We start from the raw sequence: 18091 nt of genomic DNA, 5'->3' as shown, positions 1-18091 counted from the left end.
TCAATTATCACCGTTCCTGCATTCCCTAAGCATTCATTTTGGACATCTCTTGGAAAAATGACACGAGTCTGGGTGGCCCTTGGTCTGATGCCCTGCAGCAGGGCTCCTTCAAGCAGATGTCACTGGTAAACTGTGCTCAAGAAACATTTTTACAGGCAGCAGGAGGAATAACCACTGTCCTTTAACCAGCTGCCCTCTGTCATCTTGCAAAGCCTCAGCTTACCTTCAGACTTGGTCAGGCATTTGGCCTGCTTTCCCTGCACAAGGGCAAGAAAAATTAACCAAAAGGTCCTGAAATAATGTGACCTTTCATTATTTAAAACATGTTTTTTCCCATTAAGCAATGAAAGCAGCAGAGATGCTATTCTCAAAAGAACCTCAAAACAATTATCTCCTTCCTCTGGAATAAATGGTGGGAAGCAAGAGGTGAGCTGGAGATATGGCATTTGCAATTCTCCTTTTTCCATCTGCAGCAGGAGGAAATGTTGATTTGCATTATGCTCTGACACAACTGCTTGACCTCAGTGCAGCTTATGCTAATTACTTGCAAGAAAATGCTTGTTTGCTCTGTGTGTGCCCAGCATATTTCTGGTATCTGAGCCTGATAGATGAAATATTGCTTCCAGCACAGTGCAGATGGGGATGGCTGAACCAATGGCTGGTTGGCCAAGTAATCCAAGCAAACAGAAACACTGTGATAAAAGAGGGCCTGAGAAGTTTCCCATTCATATCACCTGGGTATTTTTATACCAACTCACTCCCTTTCTGCTTACCATGCTGTAATTGCTCAGGCTGACACAGAAAATAGAGAGAGGATCCATCTCTTTGCCCAAAGCAAGGACAACTCTCCTTCCCTTATTCATCTAACTTGGCCTAAAAGGAAATCTGTGTCCTGGTCTCAGTAGCTTTACAATGTTAAAGTTTTCCTGCTACCTTTGGGAGCATTTGTGTAGCTGTACACATCTCCTATCTCTGGGTATGCTCAGAGGGTGTATATTTCAATTAAACATGCTCATCCATGAAGAAACTGGATTCCTGCTGCTACTGTTCAACAAATGCATCAGTCTGGCCCCAGGATTTATCTGTGCATGCACTGCATTGGAACATTTTGTGTGTGTTCTCTGCTCTGGTTGCTCCTCTAAGGAGCTGGGAACAGAATCTGGCTGGCTCTGACAAGGTGGTCGCTTTGCCTGGCTGGGACACAGACCTGAAGGATCAAAAGTGTTGATCAGCTTGTCTCCATCCCACTGACACAATCTCTTCAAGATCCATTCTGTGTTACACTCAAAAAACAGTACCTTGAGACTGGCTTTATTGCATTGTGCCCAAAACTCTGTTGAGAAACAGGGGAAGAAGCAGGAGGAATAGCTGAGTGACTGTAGCTGCAATTCCTTCTGCACCATCAGGAGAAAGGGGAACATTTTCTCTTCTCAACCTGCAGAATCCATCCCAGAGAAGCCATCCCTTGTTTGCAGGGATATTCTGCAAGCATAAAGCTCTTGTTATTCAGTGCACAGGCCTCCAGTTACAGCAGAGTGTTCCTGAGCCTGCTGAAGTTCTACATAAGCACACGAGACATGCTGAGAAATGGGCTTAGCTTTAAACGTGTATTTAATATTAAATGAAGGCTTAAGAGCTTTGCTGCCAGGAGCAGGGAAGGATGTTTTGTTTGCAGTGTGCCTTGTCCTGTGTGGGAAGACATTGCTTGTCTGCTGCTGAGCTCCAAAGAGCCTTTCTGCCATTTCAGGGGGATGATTTGAAGCAACTGCCACCAGGATTTAGGACCTTGTGGCAAGCTTTTTTTTTTTTTTTTAATAGTAGAGATCTGTTGTCTCTGAAGTCTGGCACCTGAAATACCAGCAAGCAATCTCCAGCCTTACCCAAAGGGATTGTTTTTTGTTGGGCACACAACATTTCTGACAGAAACAAGCATCAATCCCTGCACCTCAGCATTTCCTCGTGCTCTGTACACTGAAACCTGGAGGGCTTTGCCAGAGGGGAACTGTCTTTTAATGGGTTCAAACACCCTGACTGCTTCTCCCTGGCCACATGTCAAAGATAACCACAGCAAAGCATCTCTGAACCCCCAGATGTTTTGTTTCTCCAGGCTTTGTGGACTCCTGTCTGCAGGGTGGGACCAGGGCAGGCAGAGGGGAAATCAGGAGGAAATCAAATTACTGTCAATAAGCGTGGAGAGTTTCTCCCTTGAGGGATTTACAGGCAGCTAAGAGGAGAAATGGGTGGAAAACTGAAAGATGACCTTGTCCTTCAATCTGAGCATGAGATCAAAGCCCAGCTGAAGATGGAGTGGTTCTGTCATTGATTTCCATTTGCATTTCCATCCTTCCCTCCCCTGTCAGATACTGATCTCTCATATGATTTGTGGGAGGAAGCAATCCCCTCCAAATCCTCTGCAGGGAAATTGAGAGCAGCCCCCAAAAGTTCATGTGTAGAAGATCTACGTGCCCTTTTCATAGCTTTTCTACTTTGTTCAACCTTTCAGAGACTGGAGCAGGAAAATACCATCACTGATGGAGCTTGGCCACAGGAAATCTATCCAAATTATGTCCAAACTGCCCTTGGCAGCAGCACTGCAGCTGCCTGAGGAAGGAGAGTGAGTTCAAACACAACGCTCAGAGCAGGCTGTAACTTCCTTCACATCTGGGAAGGTTCACAGACCCTCAGAAAAGCCACCACATCCTGGTGACCTCGGGGATGCTCTGCCTTGTCCTGCAGCTCCCGGTGAAGGTTCCGTGCTGGAGCTCTGTGGGACATGGTCGCCCTCTAAAGGGAAGAGATGAAAAAATTCGATTAATTCCCATACAGGCAAAGTTGCAGAGAATGAGGAAAGCGTGGGCATGGGCAAGGTGATGGCTATCCCTCTCTAGCCAGAGTCTTTGTTCTGACTCCAAAACATCCTTGGAAACATTATCCATGCACTACAAACATGAATTATTACATCCCATTGACTGCACACTTAGCTCATGCTGTTCTCTTGAGTTTTAATTGTTGAGTCCATTCATTATTAGGTACCTGGCAGAGCTTACCCTTTTATAGGCACACATGGGCTTTGTGGGCTGAGCAGCTTCCACCCAAAAATCAAAATAGTGACAAATCCCTCAGCACATCCAAGTTACATCTTCTCTCCTTCTGGGATCTGAACTCTGCTTAAATGGGATTTTAGTTTTATTTTTAAAAACTTGCCTCCCTTGAGGCCTTGAAGGGCTAATTCTAGTTGAATTAGATGGGTTATATTTGCTTATTTAAGAGGCTGAAAGCAGCCAGGCAGATCGCCAGCCAAACCTTCATGGAGAAAAGTCTGCTTTACATTCCCATTCCCTCGAGCTCTTTACCATGAGGATGGATAAGCCTTTGGGGCAGGAAAGTAGACATCAGCAGTTCTTATGCTTCTTCTCCTTGTTTCCACTTTGTTAATGTTCACACAGACTTCATATACAAGCTAAATAGAATCATCCATTCTTTCATATGTAAGTTATAATTTCTTTTATAGTTTCGTATAAAAGCTAAATAGGATCCTGTGGATTTCACGTCAGGTTTTAACAGCACATCCTGGAAGCATCGCACATTCAAAGCGTGGCACATACATTTACTAACTAATCTCTGACTAATTCCCTATTTCCAGCTAATTAGCCCCTTCCTCCATGAGCAAATGCATGTTAAGCCTCTTGAAGCATTCGGCCTACTAAGAACAATTATACGTGTTTCCCTAATGAACAGGGTACATGAAGAATGAATAAATAATTAGTAAATACCATTAAAGAGTGGGATGAGGGGAGCGGGAGCACTCTTTACTCCTGAGGGACGGGACTACACTTCCCGTCAGCCCCCGCGCTCCGCAGGGGCCGGACTACAGTTCCCATGCGCCCTCACGGAACAGGACTACAGTTCCCATGAGCCCCCGCGGCCGCCCCGTTCCCCTCGGTTTCTGAGCGAGCATGGCGGCGGAGCTGCGTGTGGTGAGTGGGCCCGGCCGCCATCCGCCGCCATCCGCGGGCACGGCGGCCTCGAGGGGCGCGGGGACGGCCGGGCGGTGTGCGGGGAACTCCCATGCGCTGCCGGGACCGCCCGCAGGGCTGCGGTGAGGCGTGATAGTGGCCCCGCCGCCCGCCATGGTGGATGGAGAGAGCAAGGCCGGGGCTCCGGGCCTGCCTGAGGGGCTGCGGCGGGAACCGCGGGCTGGCCCGAGCCCTGCTCAGCGTTTCATGGGCAGCGGGTGCGGCGGGCTCGGGGCTGTCTCCCAGCACCCCGGTCCCCATCCCAGCGGGCCGGGCAGCCACGTGTGCCCGCAGGCCCGGGCAGCCCGGGCGAGGAGCGCCACAGCCACCAGGGCAAGAACAGATTTGCGATCTAGGGTGGTCCTCTGCTCCTTAGCTGTTCTGGAAGCTGAGCTAGTGATGATAAATGTTATCCCTGTCTGAATTTGATCTTTCCTCTGTGGAAGCAGAACTCTGAGGCTCAGTGTTAGAGACGGACAGGTAAAGGAATGGTTTGTTACCTGAACTAACTCTGTTCCCTTTCTCGGTTTCAGAGCATGACACCGTGTCAAGAAGGGATGAAAACACTCCCCTGGCTGGGGAGCTGATTGACCCACAGTGCACCTTCATAATGGTGAGAAACAGCAGCATCTGCCTTGGCATAGTCTGGGGTTCTTTTTCCTCCGCTTGAGGGGTTATGTAAGAAAAACTCGCTGTGCTGTCTCAAATTATACCCTCCTGCATTCCTGGGGCTCCTGGGAGGGGATATAAAAGCCCAATGGCTTGATGAATGTAATTAAGCCAATAAAGGCTGTAGCTTTGTCACGGCTGCCACCCGAGTGTGCTGCCCTTTGCTGCCACTGAGCACAAGCTGAAAAGCAGCATGGATTGAATGGGAATTTTACTGGTGTTGGTGCCCAGCAGAGCACCTGCTTGTCAGAGATGAGCCAGAGTAGAAGGATTAGAGGTAGGAGGGATTGGATGACAGCCTATTATGGAGACACTTGACACAGCTCATCTCATAACTGTGTCTGTCACAGAAATAGACCTAGTGACAGAGTAATTGCTCTGTTTGTCTGCCTGGAGGTGCTCTGGGACAGTTTCAAACTTGCATCAGGTTGCTGGGGCTGGGGAGGTGCAGCTCGCCTCCCCCAGAGGGTCATCCTGTGAAGGACACACCCTGAGGAATCTTCCACCTGAGGGGATGTGGCTGTCCTAGGTCTGATAAATGCGTTTCTTAAGATAAACACATAGACAAGTTATACCATGGAAGGAGTTGGACTGAGAGGTTTCTGGAAGATGAGGAGAATGTCAGGTTGGAACAGCTTAAAAGGGTCCAAACCACCAATGTCTCAGAGCTGGTGGGGTTTTTCCCTAAGCAAGGATTTAAATAGCATCCACCTCCCAAAGTTTCTTGTCTGGATGAGACAGCCCCCTGGCAAACATGCTCCTCTGTGCCTTGAGGGATAGGTTTCTGCTCTGCTAAGTTTGTGAGACGAAAGTTGCCTGTCTTTGAATGGAGAATTTCTGTCTAATTCTTGATCTGTGATCCAGTGCTGGGTTTTTTTTCAGGTGAGGTGAGGAAAAGACGACCAACTTTACTTAAAGTGCTTTTGCTAACTGTGTCCATTGCAACTTTGTATTCAGGAGGAAATGGTCCTGCAGGATCCTGGGGCTGCTGTTGCCCAAAGACAGCTTTGGCCAGAGGGCAGCTGCTATGTTTGGCTTCAGGCTGGTAAGAGAATTGAATTCTTCAGTATTGTGTGTTGTTTGTCTTTATTCATTAATTACATGCCAGGCCTGTAGGCACATTGAGCCTCATCTCTGAAGGTTTACCAGGAAAAATCCCAGGAGAACAGCTGGGTATCTGTGCTGTGTGTGGTTTTGGGAACGTGAGGGGTGGGACAGACACTGAGCCTGTGATGTCGTGTTATCCCTGTCTGACACTCATCTTGAGGAGGAAAATGTCCACTGAGGCTCAGATATTTCCCTTAGTGGGTGCAAAGAGTCCACAGGTGTGAGTGGCACCAGCATGACAGAATGTGTCCCCTGTCCTGCCACCCTGTAACAGCAGCCAGTGCAGTCCCAGGCACAGACACAGCTGCAGAGCTGCTGTTGTCATAGCACAGTTTAGAGCTGCAAAGAGCTTTCAAGTTCCTTGTGCAAACAGTGACAGGTTGAAGGGCAGATAAGGAATGCATTCTTTCTCTTCCTTGATGTACAGTCACTGAACACACAGGCTGGAACAGCACTTTGTCTTGGGCAGCTGACAGCTGCCTTCTGCTAAATGATTTTATGGTTTATTGAGCAGAATTTGGTTTTGTTTGCAGAAGGTCAATAACAGTTTCTGACAGGCTGGCAGAGCTGGTGACAGGGAGTGTCGTCAGGATTGTGCAAGGGGAGGGAATGGCACCACAAATCAGGCACGTTGGGTGCTCTGGCAGCACAGCTGTCTCCCAGGCAGGATCAGGCACCGGGACAAGCACCTGGAGCCTTTGGCTTCCAAGGTATAACAGAGAAAACAAAGTGGAGAGGCAGCCTGGTGATAAATGGGAAAAAAAAGCTACTTGGTGCTTTGAAATCAGGACAGGAATTGTTTCAGAATGGACTTTTTTAGGACAACTGTTACAGCCTTGCTGTGTTGTTTCTCACAGATCTAGAAGGAAGATTGTTCTGGATGGGATGTCACAAATGACTGCTGATATGTCGTGTGAATTGACCACCTCTGTGTAGGCGCAGGCTCCTCCTCACTGCTCAGTGCTTGCTGCAGCCACACCACGGGTAAGGGACCACTAAAACCAAAAAGGTTTGGGTACTAGTGCCATTGGCCTGGGTGGGAGCAAGGTTTTGTCTGCTGACACCTGTACTCCAGATTAAACAGTGCAAATCAGGAACTTTTCAGCTGCTCTGATACTGTTGTTTTTTGGTTTTTTCACCAGGACCTGATCTACAGTTGGCTGGAGGAAAAAGTGGTTCTCTGCTTTCTTCTGTTCCAGAATAAAATATATTGTGGAAAATCTTACTAGTCGAAGTTGGGTTTTACTTGGTTATTTCTGTAAAGGTTGGAGTCCATGCTCTTAAAGGCGTTTTAGCTGTAATAATCCTAATTCTTCTTGGACAGAAATGGCTTTGTGCAGGTATGAAGGGTTTTGTATTAAAACCCTTCCTGAAATGGCAGTTGTGATCTTACCCTTCATAGCAAACCTGACAACACAAAGACGTCAGTGTCTGCAGATTCTGTCCCAGCAGTAATTCATCGGGACAGTGTGACAGAACTAACTTATGGCTGAGGTCTGGTGCCAAATGGGTCTTGTGATGTGCTTGGGAGTACAGCCATGAATAATCCTTAAAATGGAGTTAACTCCAGCTCCAGGCTCCATCCCTAGCTGGGAACATCCCTTTTTGAGAGGGGAAAGCAAGGTGCATGTTGTGGTTCCCAGTGTTTGGTTCCTGCTATGCCTGTGAACTGGATTATTCCAGCAGGATTACAGCACCATCCTGCTCTTGCCCTGTGTCAAGGTGCTGCTGATGTCACCTGGCCACGGCTGGTTTGAGGAGGTTTCAGAGTGTCTTGGCCAGGAGATGTGAGGATCAGGCTCATTCGTGTCACAAAAGGTTTTACTGAGTGTTTGGGAAGACAAACCGAGCCTGACAGGCTGCTGAGGTACCAGTGTAAGGTGGCTCTGATGGGAACAAAGGTTAATTTGAGACCTGGGAACACAAGATGGGCCCCAAGCTAGAGATTACATCTGGAACAGGCTTGGAGCCTAACCTGTGTCTGAACCAGCTGGAAGCAGCCTGCTGAGAGCTTCAGGGGGTTTGGAGGCTCCCTGGCTCAGGGCCAGGGTATCTTTTGCCATCTCTCTACACCAACCTCACACAGTAAATGGCATTCCAAGTGGAAAAAGGGCTATGCTCAGAGCTAAGTCTTCAGTCTCCATGATTTAAACTGGTTTCCATCCCTGTCTGCCTCTGGAGCTGCTCCCCATTGAAGTCTTTACTCCCCGTTACTGCTTCTCTGCTGTGGAAGGAGGGTCTCACCCCACCCAGTTCATCAAAACAACAGAAACGTGTTAAAGAAAACAATCATTCAACATTTATGTAATTACACAAAGTTGGAAAGTGTCTTGGGTTACACTGCTCTGTCTCCAGCCCCCACCAGCTGGGGGAAGCCTCCCCCAATCCCTGAGCAGTGCTGGTGTATGAGGGACAGCTGAAGGGTTCAGGATCCTCCCCTCCCTTGGGGTTTAGGGAAGGAAATTAAAAGTGACCACACTGTGACCCACCTGGTGTGGGGCTGCCTCCCCGAGGCACCACAGAGTCCCTGTGCAAGGAAAGGCTGACAGAGCCAGTGGTTGAGGCCAGTGTCACCCCTGGGCTGCTCAGAGCCTGGACATGCTCCTGGAGTCCTGGCTGACCTGCCCTGACCCTCCTTGTAGCTGATGGCTTCTGAGCCCCTTCCTTGCCAGAAAACACCAGACCTCAAGAAGGGGACGGTGACAGGGACACACTGTGTCCTTCTGTCTGTGGAGGCAAAGAGATCCTTCTGGAATGTGGTACACATCCACACACAGCTGGCTGGAGCTGGGACTTCCTGCTGTCTTTCTGGAGAGAGGTGTTCTCCAGACATGTCACCTCTTGTCACCTGAGCTCCGGTGCAAGGATTTCTCCTGCCTGCTGTGGCCCCACCATGGTGAAGGGCATTTTCCAGCATCACCCTGCCCCTCCTGTTCTCCCCTGCTGCTCCAAAGCCACATCCATGGGGCTGGCAGGGCCATGGCTGCCCCAAAGGCCACCTTCAATGGTGCTGATCCCTGAGGAAAACAACATTCCTCCACCAGCTTCAGCTTCCCTGTTCTCCTCACATCACTGCCGGCTGTGGTGCAGCAAGCCTGCTCCGTGGGCTGGCTGGCCAGCTGGGAAGAGCCCTCAGGAGGGAGAAGGTGACCCTCAGGAGAAACAAGAGCCACAAGAGTCCTCGGGCTCGCCCCTGTGGGCAGCGTCCCGGCCTCAGCGCTGGTAGAGGGTGATGATCCCTGCACGGTGCAGGCTCCTCCACAGCGCTGCCTCCAGCAGCATGTCGTGGTTGGCATAAAACACCAGAGGTTTCTTCTCCACCTCGTAGTAGTGGTCTGAGAACTGCTCGTAGTTGGCCGTGATGAACCCGTAGGCACTGACCTGTGGGGAAGGAGGTGGGGCAGACAGGAGGATCAAGGTTTCATTTGGATGGTCCATCACCACCAGCACTCCCTCCTTCAGGGACAGGGGACATGTAGGATTCCCTTCTCCCCAGGGGAACAGCCAAAACGGGGATTCTCTTCTCCCCAGAGGAATGGCCAAAGGGGGGATTCCCTTCTCCCCAGAGGAACGGCCAAAAGGGGGATTCCCTTCTCCCCACACCCCCTTACCTGGTCGCAGGTGTGGAGTGCAGTGAGGAGCATGAGGGCGCCGGTGCTGGGCATGTACAGGGAGCTGTACTGGGTGTTGAGGAGCTCTGACCGCAGGAACCTGAAGGGACACGCTGGCTGTGGGGTTGGCACAGCCCTGCAGCCCCCAGCCCCACAGCCCCCCAGCCCTCTCCAGTGCTCAGTAAGGCAGGAGCACTCAGTGAAACCCAGGGCTCAGGTGGGTTCTCTGATGGCTGCTCTCATTTGCTCAGAGGTTGGTAAAAGGCACCTCTCTGCTCTTTGGAGCCATCCCAACCTGGGCACCTTTCATGAAAGGCAGGAAAAGATCATCCTGCTGGGACCTACCTTTGCTCCTGTTAGACTGGGGCAAAATGTAATTTGTTTTGGGGAATGGGAGCAAGGTGAGCACAGGGGATGTGAGGGGATGTGAGCTGTGCTGCAGTGAACAGGAATGGTGGGGGAGAGAAGCCTCCAGTGTCTGGGGGAGACCGAGACTGCACTTTGATGCTGGGCAGCTACTGGTCTGTACTGGAACGAGCAGAGAGGGGAGGGAGGCGGTCTGAGCCCAGCCCAGAGCAGAGCCAGGCAGCAGCCACAGTGCTCACCACCCTCACCTTGCTGTCAGGTACTGCAAGAAATCAGGATGCAGCAGCTTGAACTTCTCTGCAGATGCCTCCAGTCCAAAATACTTCTGTGGGCTGTAGCAAAGCAAGGAGAAGGACAGCACTTTGTCATGGGAGTCCTGGAGCTCCTTGGGGGTTTATCCCAAGAGGGACAGATGTAGGGTGAGGACAGGTGAGTCACGCCTGCATCACCAGGGGTGCTGAGGGGATCTTGGGGAGCTACTCACTCGTCCCCCTTGTCCGAGCCCTCGGGCACTGGGCTGCCCTGGATGGCCGATTTCAGCATGAGGTAGTCACGGACATCCGAGGGGATGAAGATGTACCTCAGGTCCTGCAGCAGGGACACAGACAGGGCACTTGGAGGGGGTTTAGGGACACGGCCCATGCTTGCAGGTGAGGACTGAGGGCTCCTGAGATGGGGAGAAAGTCTCAGAAGCAAGCCCAGCCTGAAAGGAGAATTTGATTCAAATCCCCAACAAGCCCTCGGGTCTCACCTTGCCCTGGGGGATCTGGGTGAAGCCATACTCCTCATAGGAGATGAGGGAGTTCTTCATGGTGTTCACCGTGAAGCCGTAGAAGGAGACTTTGGTGCCAACGTCCTCCTCGAAACCCTTGATCACGGCACCGTTGAGCCTGTAGGAAAAGCAGAGAACTCACATCCAGGGCTGGCATCATCCAGCAGCCATGGCCCCATCCTGCCTGGGATTCACCCTCACCTGAAGACCAGGTGGTGGCTGTCGATGGCCTTGCCCTGCCGCGAGCCGTTGAGGATGCCACCGTTGCCCACCACGGCACAGCGGACACAGCCCCCGGAGAAGGCGGCCCTGTCGAAGAGGTGCCGGTTGGCCGAGGCGTTGAGGAGCTGGAGGGTGCTGCCCACCACTGGAATGGAGCAGGATGTGACCAGGCAGCAGGGAAAAGGTGCGTGCCAACCCACGTGGGCACAGCCAGGAGCAGCACACAAGAAAACTCACACTACCCCCGTGCAGGGGAGAGGTCTGCAGGTGGCATATGGCGGCGCCAGATAAGCCCTCCTCTCCCAGCTTGGTGTCACATCCTCGTATCTCTTATCTCCCCATGCTCCTAACCTGCTACAGTGACCACCCAAGGCTGTGCAAGGCACAGGGATGCATCCAGATATCTCCAGCCTGCAGATGCTGCTGCCCGTGCTGGCCACATCCCCTCCTGATAATGTCTCTGCAACTGCCACTGGTTCTCTCCCGAATGTTCCCAGCACTTCCCAGCCCAGGGACTGACGCTGGCAGCTGCCAGGGAAAACAGAGAGTGGGATTGGGGTGGGAAGGGAAACAATCTCCATGCACAACAATGGAGCTGGTTGTCCGAGCTCATCCGGCCCCAGTCAATAATCACGGACACACTGGAGCTTTTATTCAGGGAAAATGTCACAAGATGCAGCAAGAACCGCACCCCGTGCCCTGGGAGGTGGGGTGGGAAGAGATCAACATTCCTGGCTCCTCTGCAGGGCTCCTTGCCTGGCCCACATCTCCAATCCCTCCTTCTGGGCTCCCCAGTCCCCTCAAGCTGCCCCACACCCCAGCGGGGTCCGTACCTGCGAGGGACAAGCCCTGCCAGCCATAGGGGACATGTCGTGTCTTCAGCCTGTTCCAGGTCTCCAGGGTGAAGTGCTGGTCCCACATCAGCACGGGGGTGTTGAAGCGGAAGATCTCCCGAAATTTGGGGTCTGCCTTTGCTCTGGCCGTTACAGAGTGGAGGCAGGGGCTGGGCTGGGAGGGAGGAAGGAGGATCCTGCTCAATCTGTGGGGCTGCCTCCCCTGTGACACCCCCACCCCTCAGCAGGCACCAAGGTGAGAACAAACCCAGGGACAGAAATGCTCCTTGTCCATCACACCTTCTGCTGGGTCAGCCAGGCAGGGCATTGCCTTGTGCCTTGGTTTTGTGCTGCAGAACAGCCTTTGGTACCCAGCTCAGCGGGCTGGCAGAACCAGGGCTTACACAGGCACCTGAGAGCATGAAAAATTCAGCACCTTCAGGCATGGGCAACCCTTTAAAGGGCTCTGCTCTGTGAGAACAGAGCAGTAACAGCTCCCCTCAGGGCCTGGGTCCATCCCCACGAGTCTTCATGCACTGCTGGCCCAGGAGTCACGGGGTTGGATGGGGGTGGTGATGCTGGCTCCAGCCTCCACACGGGGAAATTGCAGCAGGGAGGCCTGGGGAGAATCATTTGGGTGGATGGACAAGGTTGCTCCTCTGTAAACCCCTTCCAAAGGATGCTGCTCCTCCTCAGTCTCCCCACACAACAAATGGAGGGGCACCATGGCCATGACTGTGCTGTGCTAATGGTTACCTGCTTTCTGCTGGGCTCCGGCTCCTCCAGCTCAGCAGAGGGCTGCAAGGAATTCCCACTGGGATGGGGGAAACATATGGCAGAGTTAAAAATCCATTGCTTGGGAACTGGGGAAGCCCACAGTGGGCAGGGGCATCCCAGTTCCTGCCAGGATGGCTGAGCATCTTCCCTCCTTACCTCTCCGAGCTGCCTCCAAGAGCCCATCTGCGGCTGCTGGCTCCCTGTGGTGTCCCTGAGGGAGCTGGGACCAGTGGCCCTGGCTGCAGCAAGCTGGGAGAAGACAAGTGAGGACTCAGCTGAGGAGGTGACACTGAGCACCCTGACATCCCCCCACCTGTGAGAGCTACAGGACAGCACTACAACCATATCTCCTCTTCACCATTTATCTCCTCTTCACCCACACCCATCTGCAAGTGTAGAGATGAGGATTTGCAAAACACAGGGTTTGTGCAGCCACCATCTCCTGGTGGCTCCAGGACTCCCAAATACCAAAAACAACACCCAGCCCAGCCTGCAGCTTTGGGGGAATCCTGCTGAGACCTCCCTGGCTCTTCCCACCATCCCACTCCTCCTGAGTCCAAAGAGGACTGGGCTGGAATAAACTGGACAGGCCAGCAGGACACCTTTAGTTGTTCTACTGGAGAAGCAATCAGCAATTGGGGTCTGGAGGTTCTTGGGGTGCATGGGACACCCTCTACCATGGGGATGGCTGAGACATGCCCTGATCCTTCCTGAGTAGCAAGGGCTGCCCACCCTGAACAACTTGGGGTGCCCTGAGCCCCATGGGGCCAGGCTGAGCTGGGGGGCACTGGGGCTGGGGGTGGGCAGGCGAGCAGGAGGTGGGAGCCCACCGGAGGGGAACAGGGGAACCATTCATCCCCACACAGAAAGGCCCTTCAGAGCCCCCGGCCCCGCCGCCAGCCCGGGCGGCAGGTGCTGTGCCAGAAGGGGGGTATTGTGGAGGAGACAAGGGCTCCTTGTTACAGGATCTCTGCCTGGGAGCCTGGGGACAGGTAAAAGCAGGTGGGGAGCGGAGCCTCACCCCCCTGGCCCTGCTGGCACAACGTGTGCTGGCACAGGAGCACAGAGGGAGTTGGGTTTCTGTCCCTGCCACAGCCCCTGCCAACTCCAGCAGCACCCACAGCCCTGCCCAGGAGCAGATCCAAACCCATCTGCCACCCAAACCCTGCTCCGTGCCACTCTGCAGGCATGGCATGACACGGGGGGACAGCCCAGCACCCTGCCTGGGGTCTGGAACCTGGGTGGGGATGGAAAGGCAGCGCCAAGCAGGGTTTGTTCCCAGCACCTTCCTTGCACCATCCCAGCCCTGGGCAGGGGATGCTGAGGGTGCAGCAGGCTGAGCCCCAGCACTGGAGCAGAACAGCTTTTAAATCAATCTTGTGTGTCCTGCCTTGTGTCTCATGGGAAGTCAGAGCCCTGCAAAGCCCCCAGCACTCCAAACAGCCCAGGGGTCAGCACAGCAGGACCCCCACCAGCTCACCCCTGAGACCACCTGAGCAGGCAGAGAGAGGAGGGAGGGAAAATGCTCAAGAAGGTCCACCAAGATGGGACTGAGCAATCCCAGAGAGCCGCAGAGCTGCAGCTTTCTGCAGGGCCTTTCTGCTTCTATCCTGCATCATCCAACTAATCCCAGCCTGAGCAAACTTGTCTATTCCCTTGGCTTGCAGGGGGCAGTGCAGGGTCTGCTCACAGCAAGGGCAAGGCCACCAGAGGCTGTACCAGACCTGGTGGTTACACTGGAAGCTGCTCTTTCAACCCTGCTACCGACAGCACACCCTCCAGAGCAAAGCTCTCCCACACAAGTGTCCCACAGCTCTGGATCCCGAGTGGGCTCAGCCCCAGTGACTGCCCTGGGGTGCAGGGAGCTGCCCAGCCTCTCTTGCTGCCTTTTATCTCACAGTGCAGGACATCCCCGTGCCTCAACAGCAGAGCTTATCAACACCTCCACCACCCAAGGGACAGACCAGGGGCTGGGGAAACCTCCCTGCTCCAACCCCCGAGCTGGCTCCTGCAAAGCACTGAAGCCCCTGGGTTGGCCACCCACCCATTTTCTGTCCATAGAGGTGCACAGCCCTCACCAAACCCCGAGGCTGTTACCCTCACCCACCATTTCCAGACTTGAGCTGCATCCAAGCAGCCCCTCCCCAGCCCTTCCCACCAGGTTCACAAGCCCCAGCTGCACATCTCTGCCCACCCAGTCGCTTCCCCAGCTCTCCAAACTCTCCTGCTCATGTTTCTTCCCTTTCCCTTGCCCGGCTCACCCAGTCCTGCAGCACAAGGCAGAGCCCTGGGCAGGGGCAGGGGCAGTGGCAGGGGCAGGGTGCTGCACTACTTTCTGAGCTGCCAGGGAGCCCCAGGGGGCTCAGCCTGGCCGTGCCCAGGATGGAGGGAGATTGGAGGGAGGCTCAGCCTGGCTCCTGCCAACCTCCCGTGGGGGCTGGGCCCCAACCCCACCCATGGCCGGACACAGTGGGTGGCACCTGCTCATCGTTTCTTCCAGGCTTTGTGCTGAACTGATAAATCAGTGCCAGCACCTCCCTGCACTCGCTTGCCAGCTGTGGGTGCTGGAGCCAGCTCTCCAGCATTGCTGCTGCCCAAACCCTGCTGGGAAGGGCGTGGGGCAGCTGGCCCCCCACCAGACAGCATCTCGGCGGCACCATGGGCAGCCAAGGCTTTGACGTCACCTGCCAGGACGTGGGGAAGCACCTCGTGCTGCTTGGTTGACTCAGAAGATGGCAATCCTGCCCAGGACCACAGATGCACAATGGGGCTGCGGGAAGGAGTGGCTGTGGCTGCCCGGGCACCGGCGGTGGCAGCAGAGCCGGCCAAGCCTGGGTGCGCTCCCTCACCGTCGTGACATTCACAACTATGACGTTTCTGGTCCAAGGCCATCCCTCGTTTCCGGAAGATAACGCTGTGTGTGAGTGTTGTGAGCACACACTCCAGCCTTATCTTCAGCAAATACTCCCAGGGCCCCACAGAAACATTTGAGGGAGCCAAAACAGCAACAAGGACCCGCTCTTGCTCTATCTCCCCGTGAAGGGCTGAGCTCCAGCAGCATCTTTTCCTGGTGCAGAGCAGGAGTGGCACAGCGAGGCCAGGCAGAGCTCTGTGCTCATCCCATCTGCCCTAAGAATAAAGCCACGAGTGCAGCCAGCAGCTCACCAGTGGGGTTTGGGAGAGATGGATGAGCAGGGAGTGGGACAGGGCTGTGCTCAGCTGAACCCCAGGGGATTTCACTCCCTCCATCCCATCTCTGCGGGGAACAGGGCATTTTCACACTTCCATGGGGAACTGCAGGGGGACTTGGCATTGCTGTGGGGATCAGGCCCTGGGGTGACCTGGTGCTGGCAGTAGTCACCATCCGTCAGAGATCAGCTTCCTCCTGATCCCCTTCATCCCCCTGTACCCCACTGCTCACACAAACCTCCTGCTGAAACCGAGTCCCCTGCACGCACAGGTGAGGACTCTGCCCCTCCTGTGCAGGACATGAGAGCTCTGCCATGGCACCTCAGCCCTGTGAAGTGGCCAGCCCAGATGCAGCTCTGGACTCAGCTGGCAGGGCAGCAGCAATTCCTGCAGGGACACAGCTCTGTTGGGATGAGCAGCACTCATGCAGTGCCATATTTGTAAAGACAAGCAAACAGACAGCACTCTGCTTTGGGTTTAGCTCTAGGGGTTGAATCAAAGCCAAGAGGAGAGTCCAGGAGGGCTCTGGAGCACAGGTCAGCTCTGTGTTACCTCACCCTGGACCCCTCTCTGGAGCTGGACAAGCTGACCCTTGGTCCCATCAGTCAGGGGCTGGAGCCTGGGCTGGCTTTCCAAGGAAGGTGACCTGGAGCTGCTGCAGGTCCAGGCAGGGTTAGCCCGATATGTGGTGGGGGGAGCTGCTCCCTGCTTCCATCCCATGGGTTTTCTCCACACCCTGCTCTTGCTGGGGTCTGCTTTCCATTCCCAGCTCCAGCGTGGGCTACGGGTGTGTTCTGCTGCCCTCATGGGCCTCAGTTTCCCCTTTCGTGGACATCAGCTCTTTGTGGGAGCTGCTCACACCCAGCTGTGACTGCCCCAGCAGTTTTTGGTAACGCTGCCACCGGTATCACGAGGGTGGAAAGAGCCAAAAGCCCGCCCGGGCTGCTGCAGATATTCCTGATCCACAAGCCCGGCAGGAGAGGGGACCCCTCCCTGCCTTTGGCACGGTGGGATCGGGCAAGGAGAGCTCCCAGCTGGGCAAGAGAGAAGTTCTGAAACCCGGGGCACCCTCAGCAAATCTCCCCCTGCGCAAGAGCGGCTCCGGTCCCCACAGCATCCCCGCTTCCAGCCGGGCTCTGTCACACCGATGGTACCCCAAAGCACCCAGGAGGGGGTGGGGGACACCCCCAGCGCACTCCTGGCCCAGCACCTGATGCTCGCAGGGGACAGGGCAGCTGGTCCCGCAGCCCAAGCGCTGTGTGTGTGTGTGTGCTCCTTCCCCGCACCCGGCGGGGCACCCCAGCACCCCGTCCCGCTGGGCACCGGGGAGGCTCAGAATGGGCTCCGGGAGGTTTGGAGGATGCGGGGAAGGCGGACAAAGGGGGAGTTGCGGATTGCTGGAGTTCGGAAAACGCCGCAGCCGAGTTGGCGAGCCTGCGGGCAGCTCGGGGGCTCTGAGAGAGGGGCAGCCGTGCCCTGGCCCTGCATGGGCACAGTTCCATGGGGCCGAGCCTGTCCCGGGACAAGCAGCGGGGTCGCATCCCGCCCCAGCCCGGCCGAACACGCGGCGGCTCCGCGGGAGCCCGAGCGGGTCCGATCCCTCCTCAGCCCTCCCTGCTCTCAGCAATGGTGTCTTTGCCCTGCGATGAGCTGAACCCTTGGAGGGGTTCCACCCAATGCAAGGGGACCCTCCATGGCCTTGGGGTCCCGCTCTGGTCTCGGCTGGTGGCCCTGGGCAGATGCTGATGCCCAGGACAACTCAGAGCCTGCTGCCAGCCTGTTCTCCAAACCGGCCGGGGGCAGAGATCACCAGCCCTAAGGGGCACCCCGATTTCCCCTCGCCATCCCAGCACGGGATTTACAGATCCCTGCCTCCCACCCCTCTCCCATCCCCGTCCCCCTTACCTGGCGATGATCCTTTGGCTGGTGGGCGCCTCCAGCGTGGCGCGGTAGTGACTGTAGAGGAGCAGGGAGGATGTTAAACCTGCCAGGAGCAGAAGGCAAAGCCTTTTCCAGTGCGGGGACCCCATCCTGGGCAATCCAGCCCCGGGCACACAAAACTTCCCGGCGCCTCTGTTCTCCCAGCCCGGTGGGCGCGGACACGGCCGGGGGCTGCCTCCGTCCTGCCCCGGGTGCCCAGCTGCACTTTAGAGCCGGCTGGGATATTCCTCCGGAGCGGTGGGAGGGAGGGTGTAAGCCGGAGGGAGGAGGCACCAGGCTGACTGGTTCAGACTTGCTGAGAAAAAAAGCACTTTTGAGCTGCTTTTTTTTTCTCCGAGCTGGGGATTAAACATTTACCCAGACCAGAAGGGAACTGAGATTTTTTTTTAAATTTTTTTTTTTTAAACCTCCTTTTCATTCCCACCATCCCACTGCTCATAAGCAGGGTTCCCCTTTTCGTAACTTTCTTGTCCGACTCAAACACGTGCGTGTTTGGGCTGCAGCCACATGGACACCCGGCGGTCCCACGGTGCCACCCCCGAGCGTGTCCGCGGGCTCCTGCCGCGGATATTCTTATTCTTATTCTTA

At 54.8% G+C, this 18091-nt stretch overlaps 1 protein-coding gene, 1 long non-coding RNA gene and 1 other non-coding gene across 6 annotated transcripts; 2 read left to right on the top strand and 1 right to left on the bottom strand.

The window, feature by feature from the left end:
• The first annotated feature begins 3772 nt into the window (after positions 1 to 3772).
• LOC105760995 (uncharacterized) lies at positions 3773 to 7017 on the top strand. 4 transcript variants are annotated; one of them, XR_012058591.1, is made up of 5 exons: positions 3773 to 3977; positions 4550 to 4629; positions 5643 to 5730; positions 6650 to 6776; positions 6935 to 7017. It is a non-coding gene; the product is annotated as an uncharacterized lncRNA (long non-coding RNA). The 4 variants fall into 4 exon arrangements; XR_012058593.1 differs by having other exon boundaries at positions 3849 to 3977; positions 5568 to 5730; XR_005982168.2 differs by lacking the exon at positions 3773 to 3977 and adding an exon at positions 3991 to 4099.
• LOC115497698 (small nucleolar RNA R38) lies at positions 4405 to 4480 on the top strand. The gene has a single exon (XR_003963268.2). It is a non-coding gene; the product is annotated as a small nucleolar RNA R38 (small nucleolar RNA).
• Positions 7018 to 8068: 1051 nt separating the features above from the next.
• On the bottom strand, positions 8069 to 17869 carry ST6GALNAC2 (ST6 N-acetylgalactosaminide alpha-2,6-sialyltransferase 2). The gene is made up of 10 exons (XM_030287343.4): positions 17468 to 17869; positions 12530 to 12622; positions 12353 to 12410; positions 11597 to 11771; positions 10743 to 10908; positions 10521 to 10659; positions 10254 to 10357; positions 10018 to 10101; positions 9404 to 9503; positions 8069 to 9173 (listed from the first exon to the last, which is right to left on the bottom strand). Exons 1-10 carry the CDS (start codon positions 17590 to 17592, stop codon positions 9006 to 9008), a joined length of 1212 nt encoding a protein of 403 aa, XP_030143203.4. The 5' UTR covers positions 17593 to 17869; the 3' UTR covers positions 8069 to 9005.
• Positions 17870 to 18091: the final 222 nt, after the last annotated feature.

The sequence above is a fragment of the Taeniopygia guttata genome, chromosome 18 (genome assembly GCF_048771995.1).
Source record: "Taeniopygia guttata chromosome 18, bTaeGut7.mat, whole genome shotgun sequence".
Lineage (NCBI taxonomy): Eukaryota > Metazoa > Chordata > Aves > Passeriformes > Estrildidae > Taeniopygia > Taeniopygia guttata.
The sequence above is the reverse complement of the archived record's forward strand: the minus strand, read 5'-3'. Positions and strand labels throughout refer to the sequence as shown.

Excerpts from the sequence above, each read along its gene's own strand:
- ST6GALNAC2 (XM_030287343.4), bottom strand. The coding sequence starts at position 17,592 with ATGGGGTCCCCGCACTGGAAAAGGCTTTGCCTTCTGCTCCTGGCAGGT. Across the intron at positions 9,504-10,017 it reads TTGCAGTACCTGACAGCAAG|GTTCCTGCGGTCAGAGCTCC; the intron begins GTGAGGGTGGTG and ends GTGTCCCTTCAG. Across the intron at positions 9,174-9,403 it reads CACTCCACACCTGCGACCAG|GTCAGTGCCTACGGGTTCAT; the intron begins GTAAGGGGGTGT and ends CCTTCCCCACAG.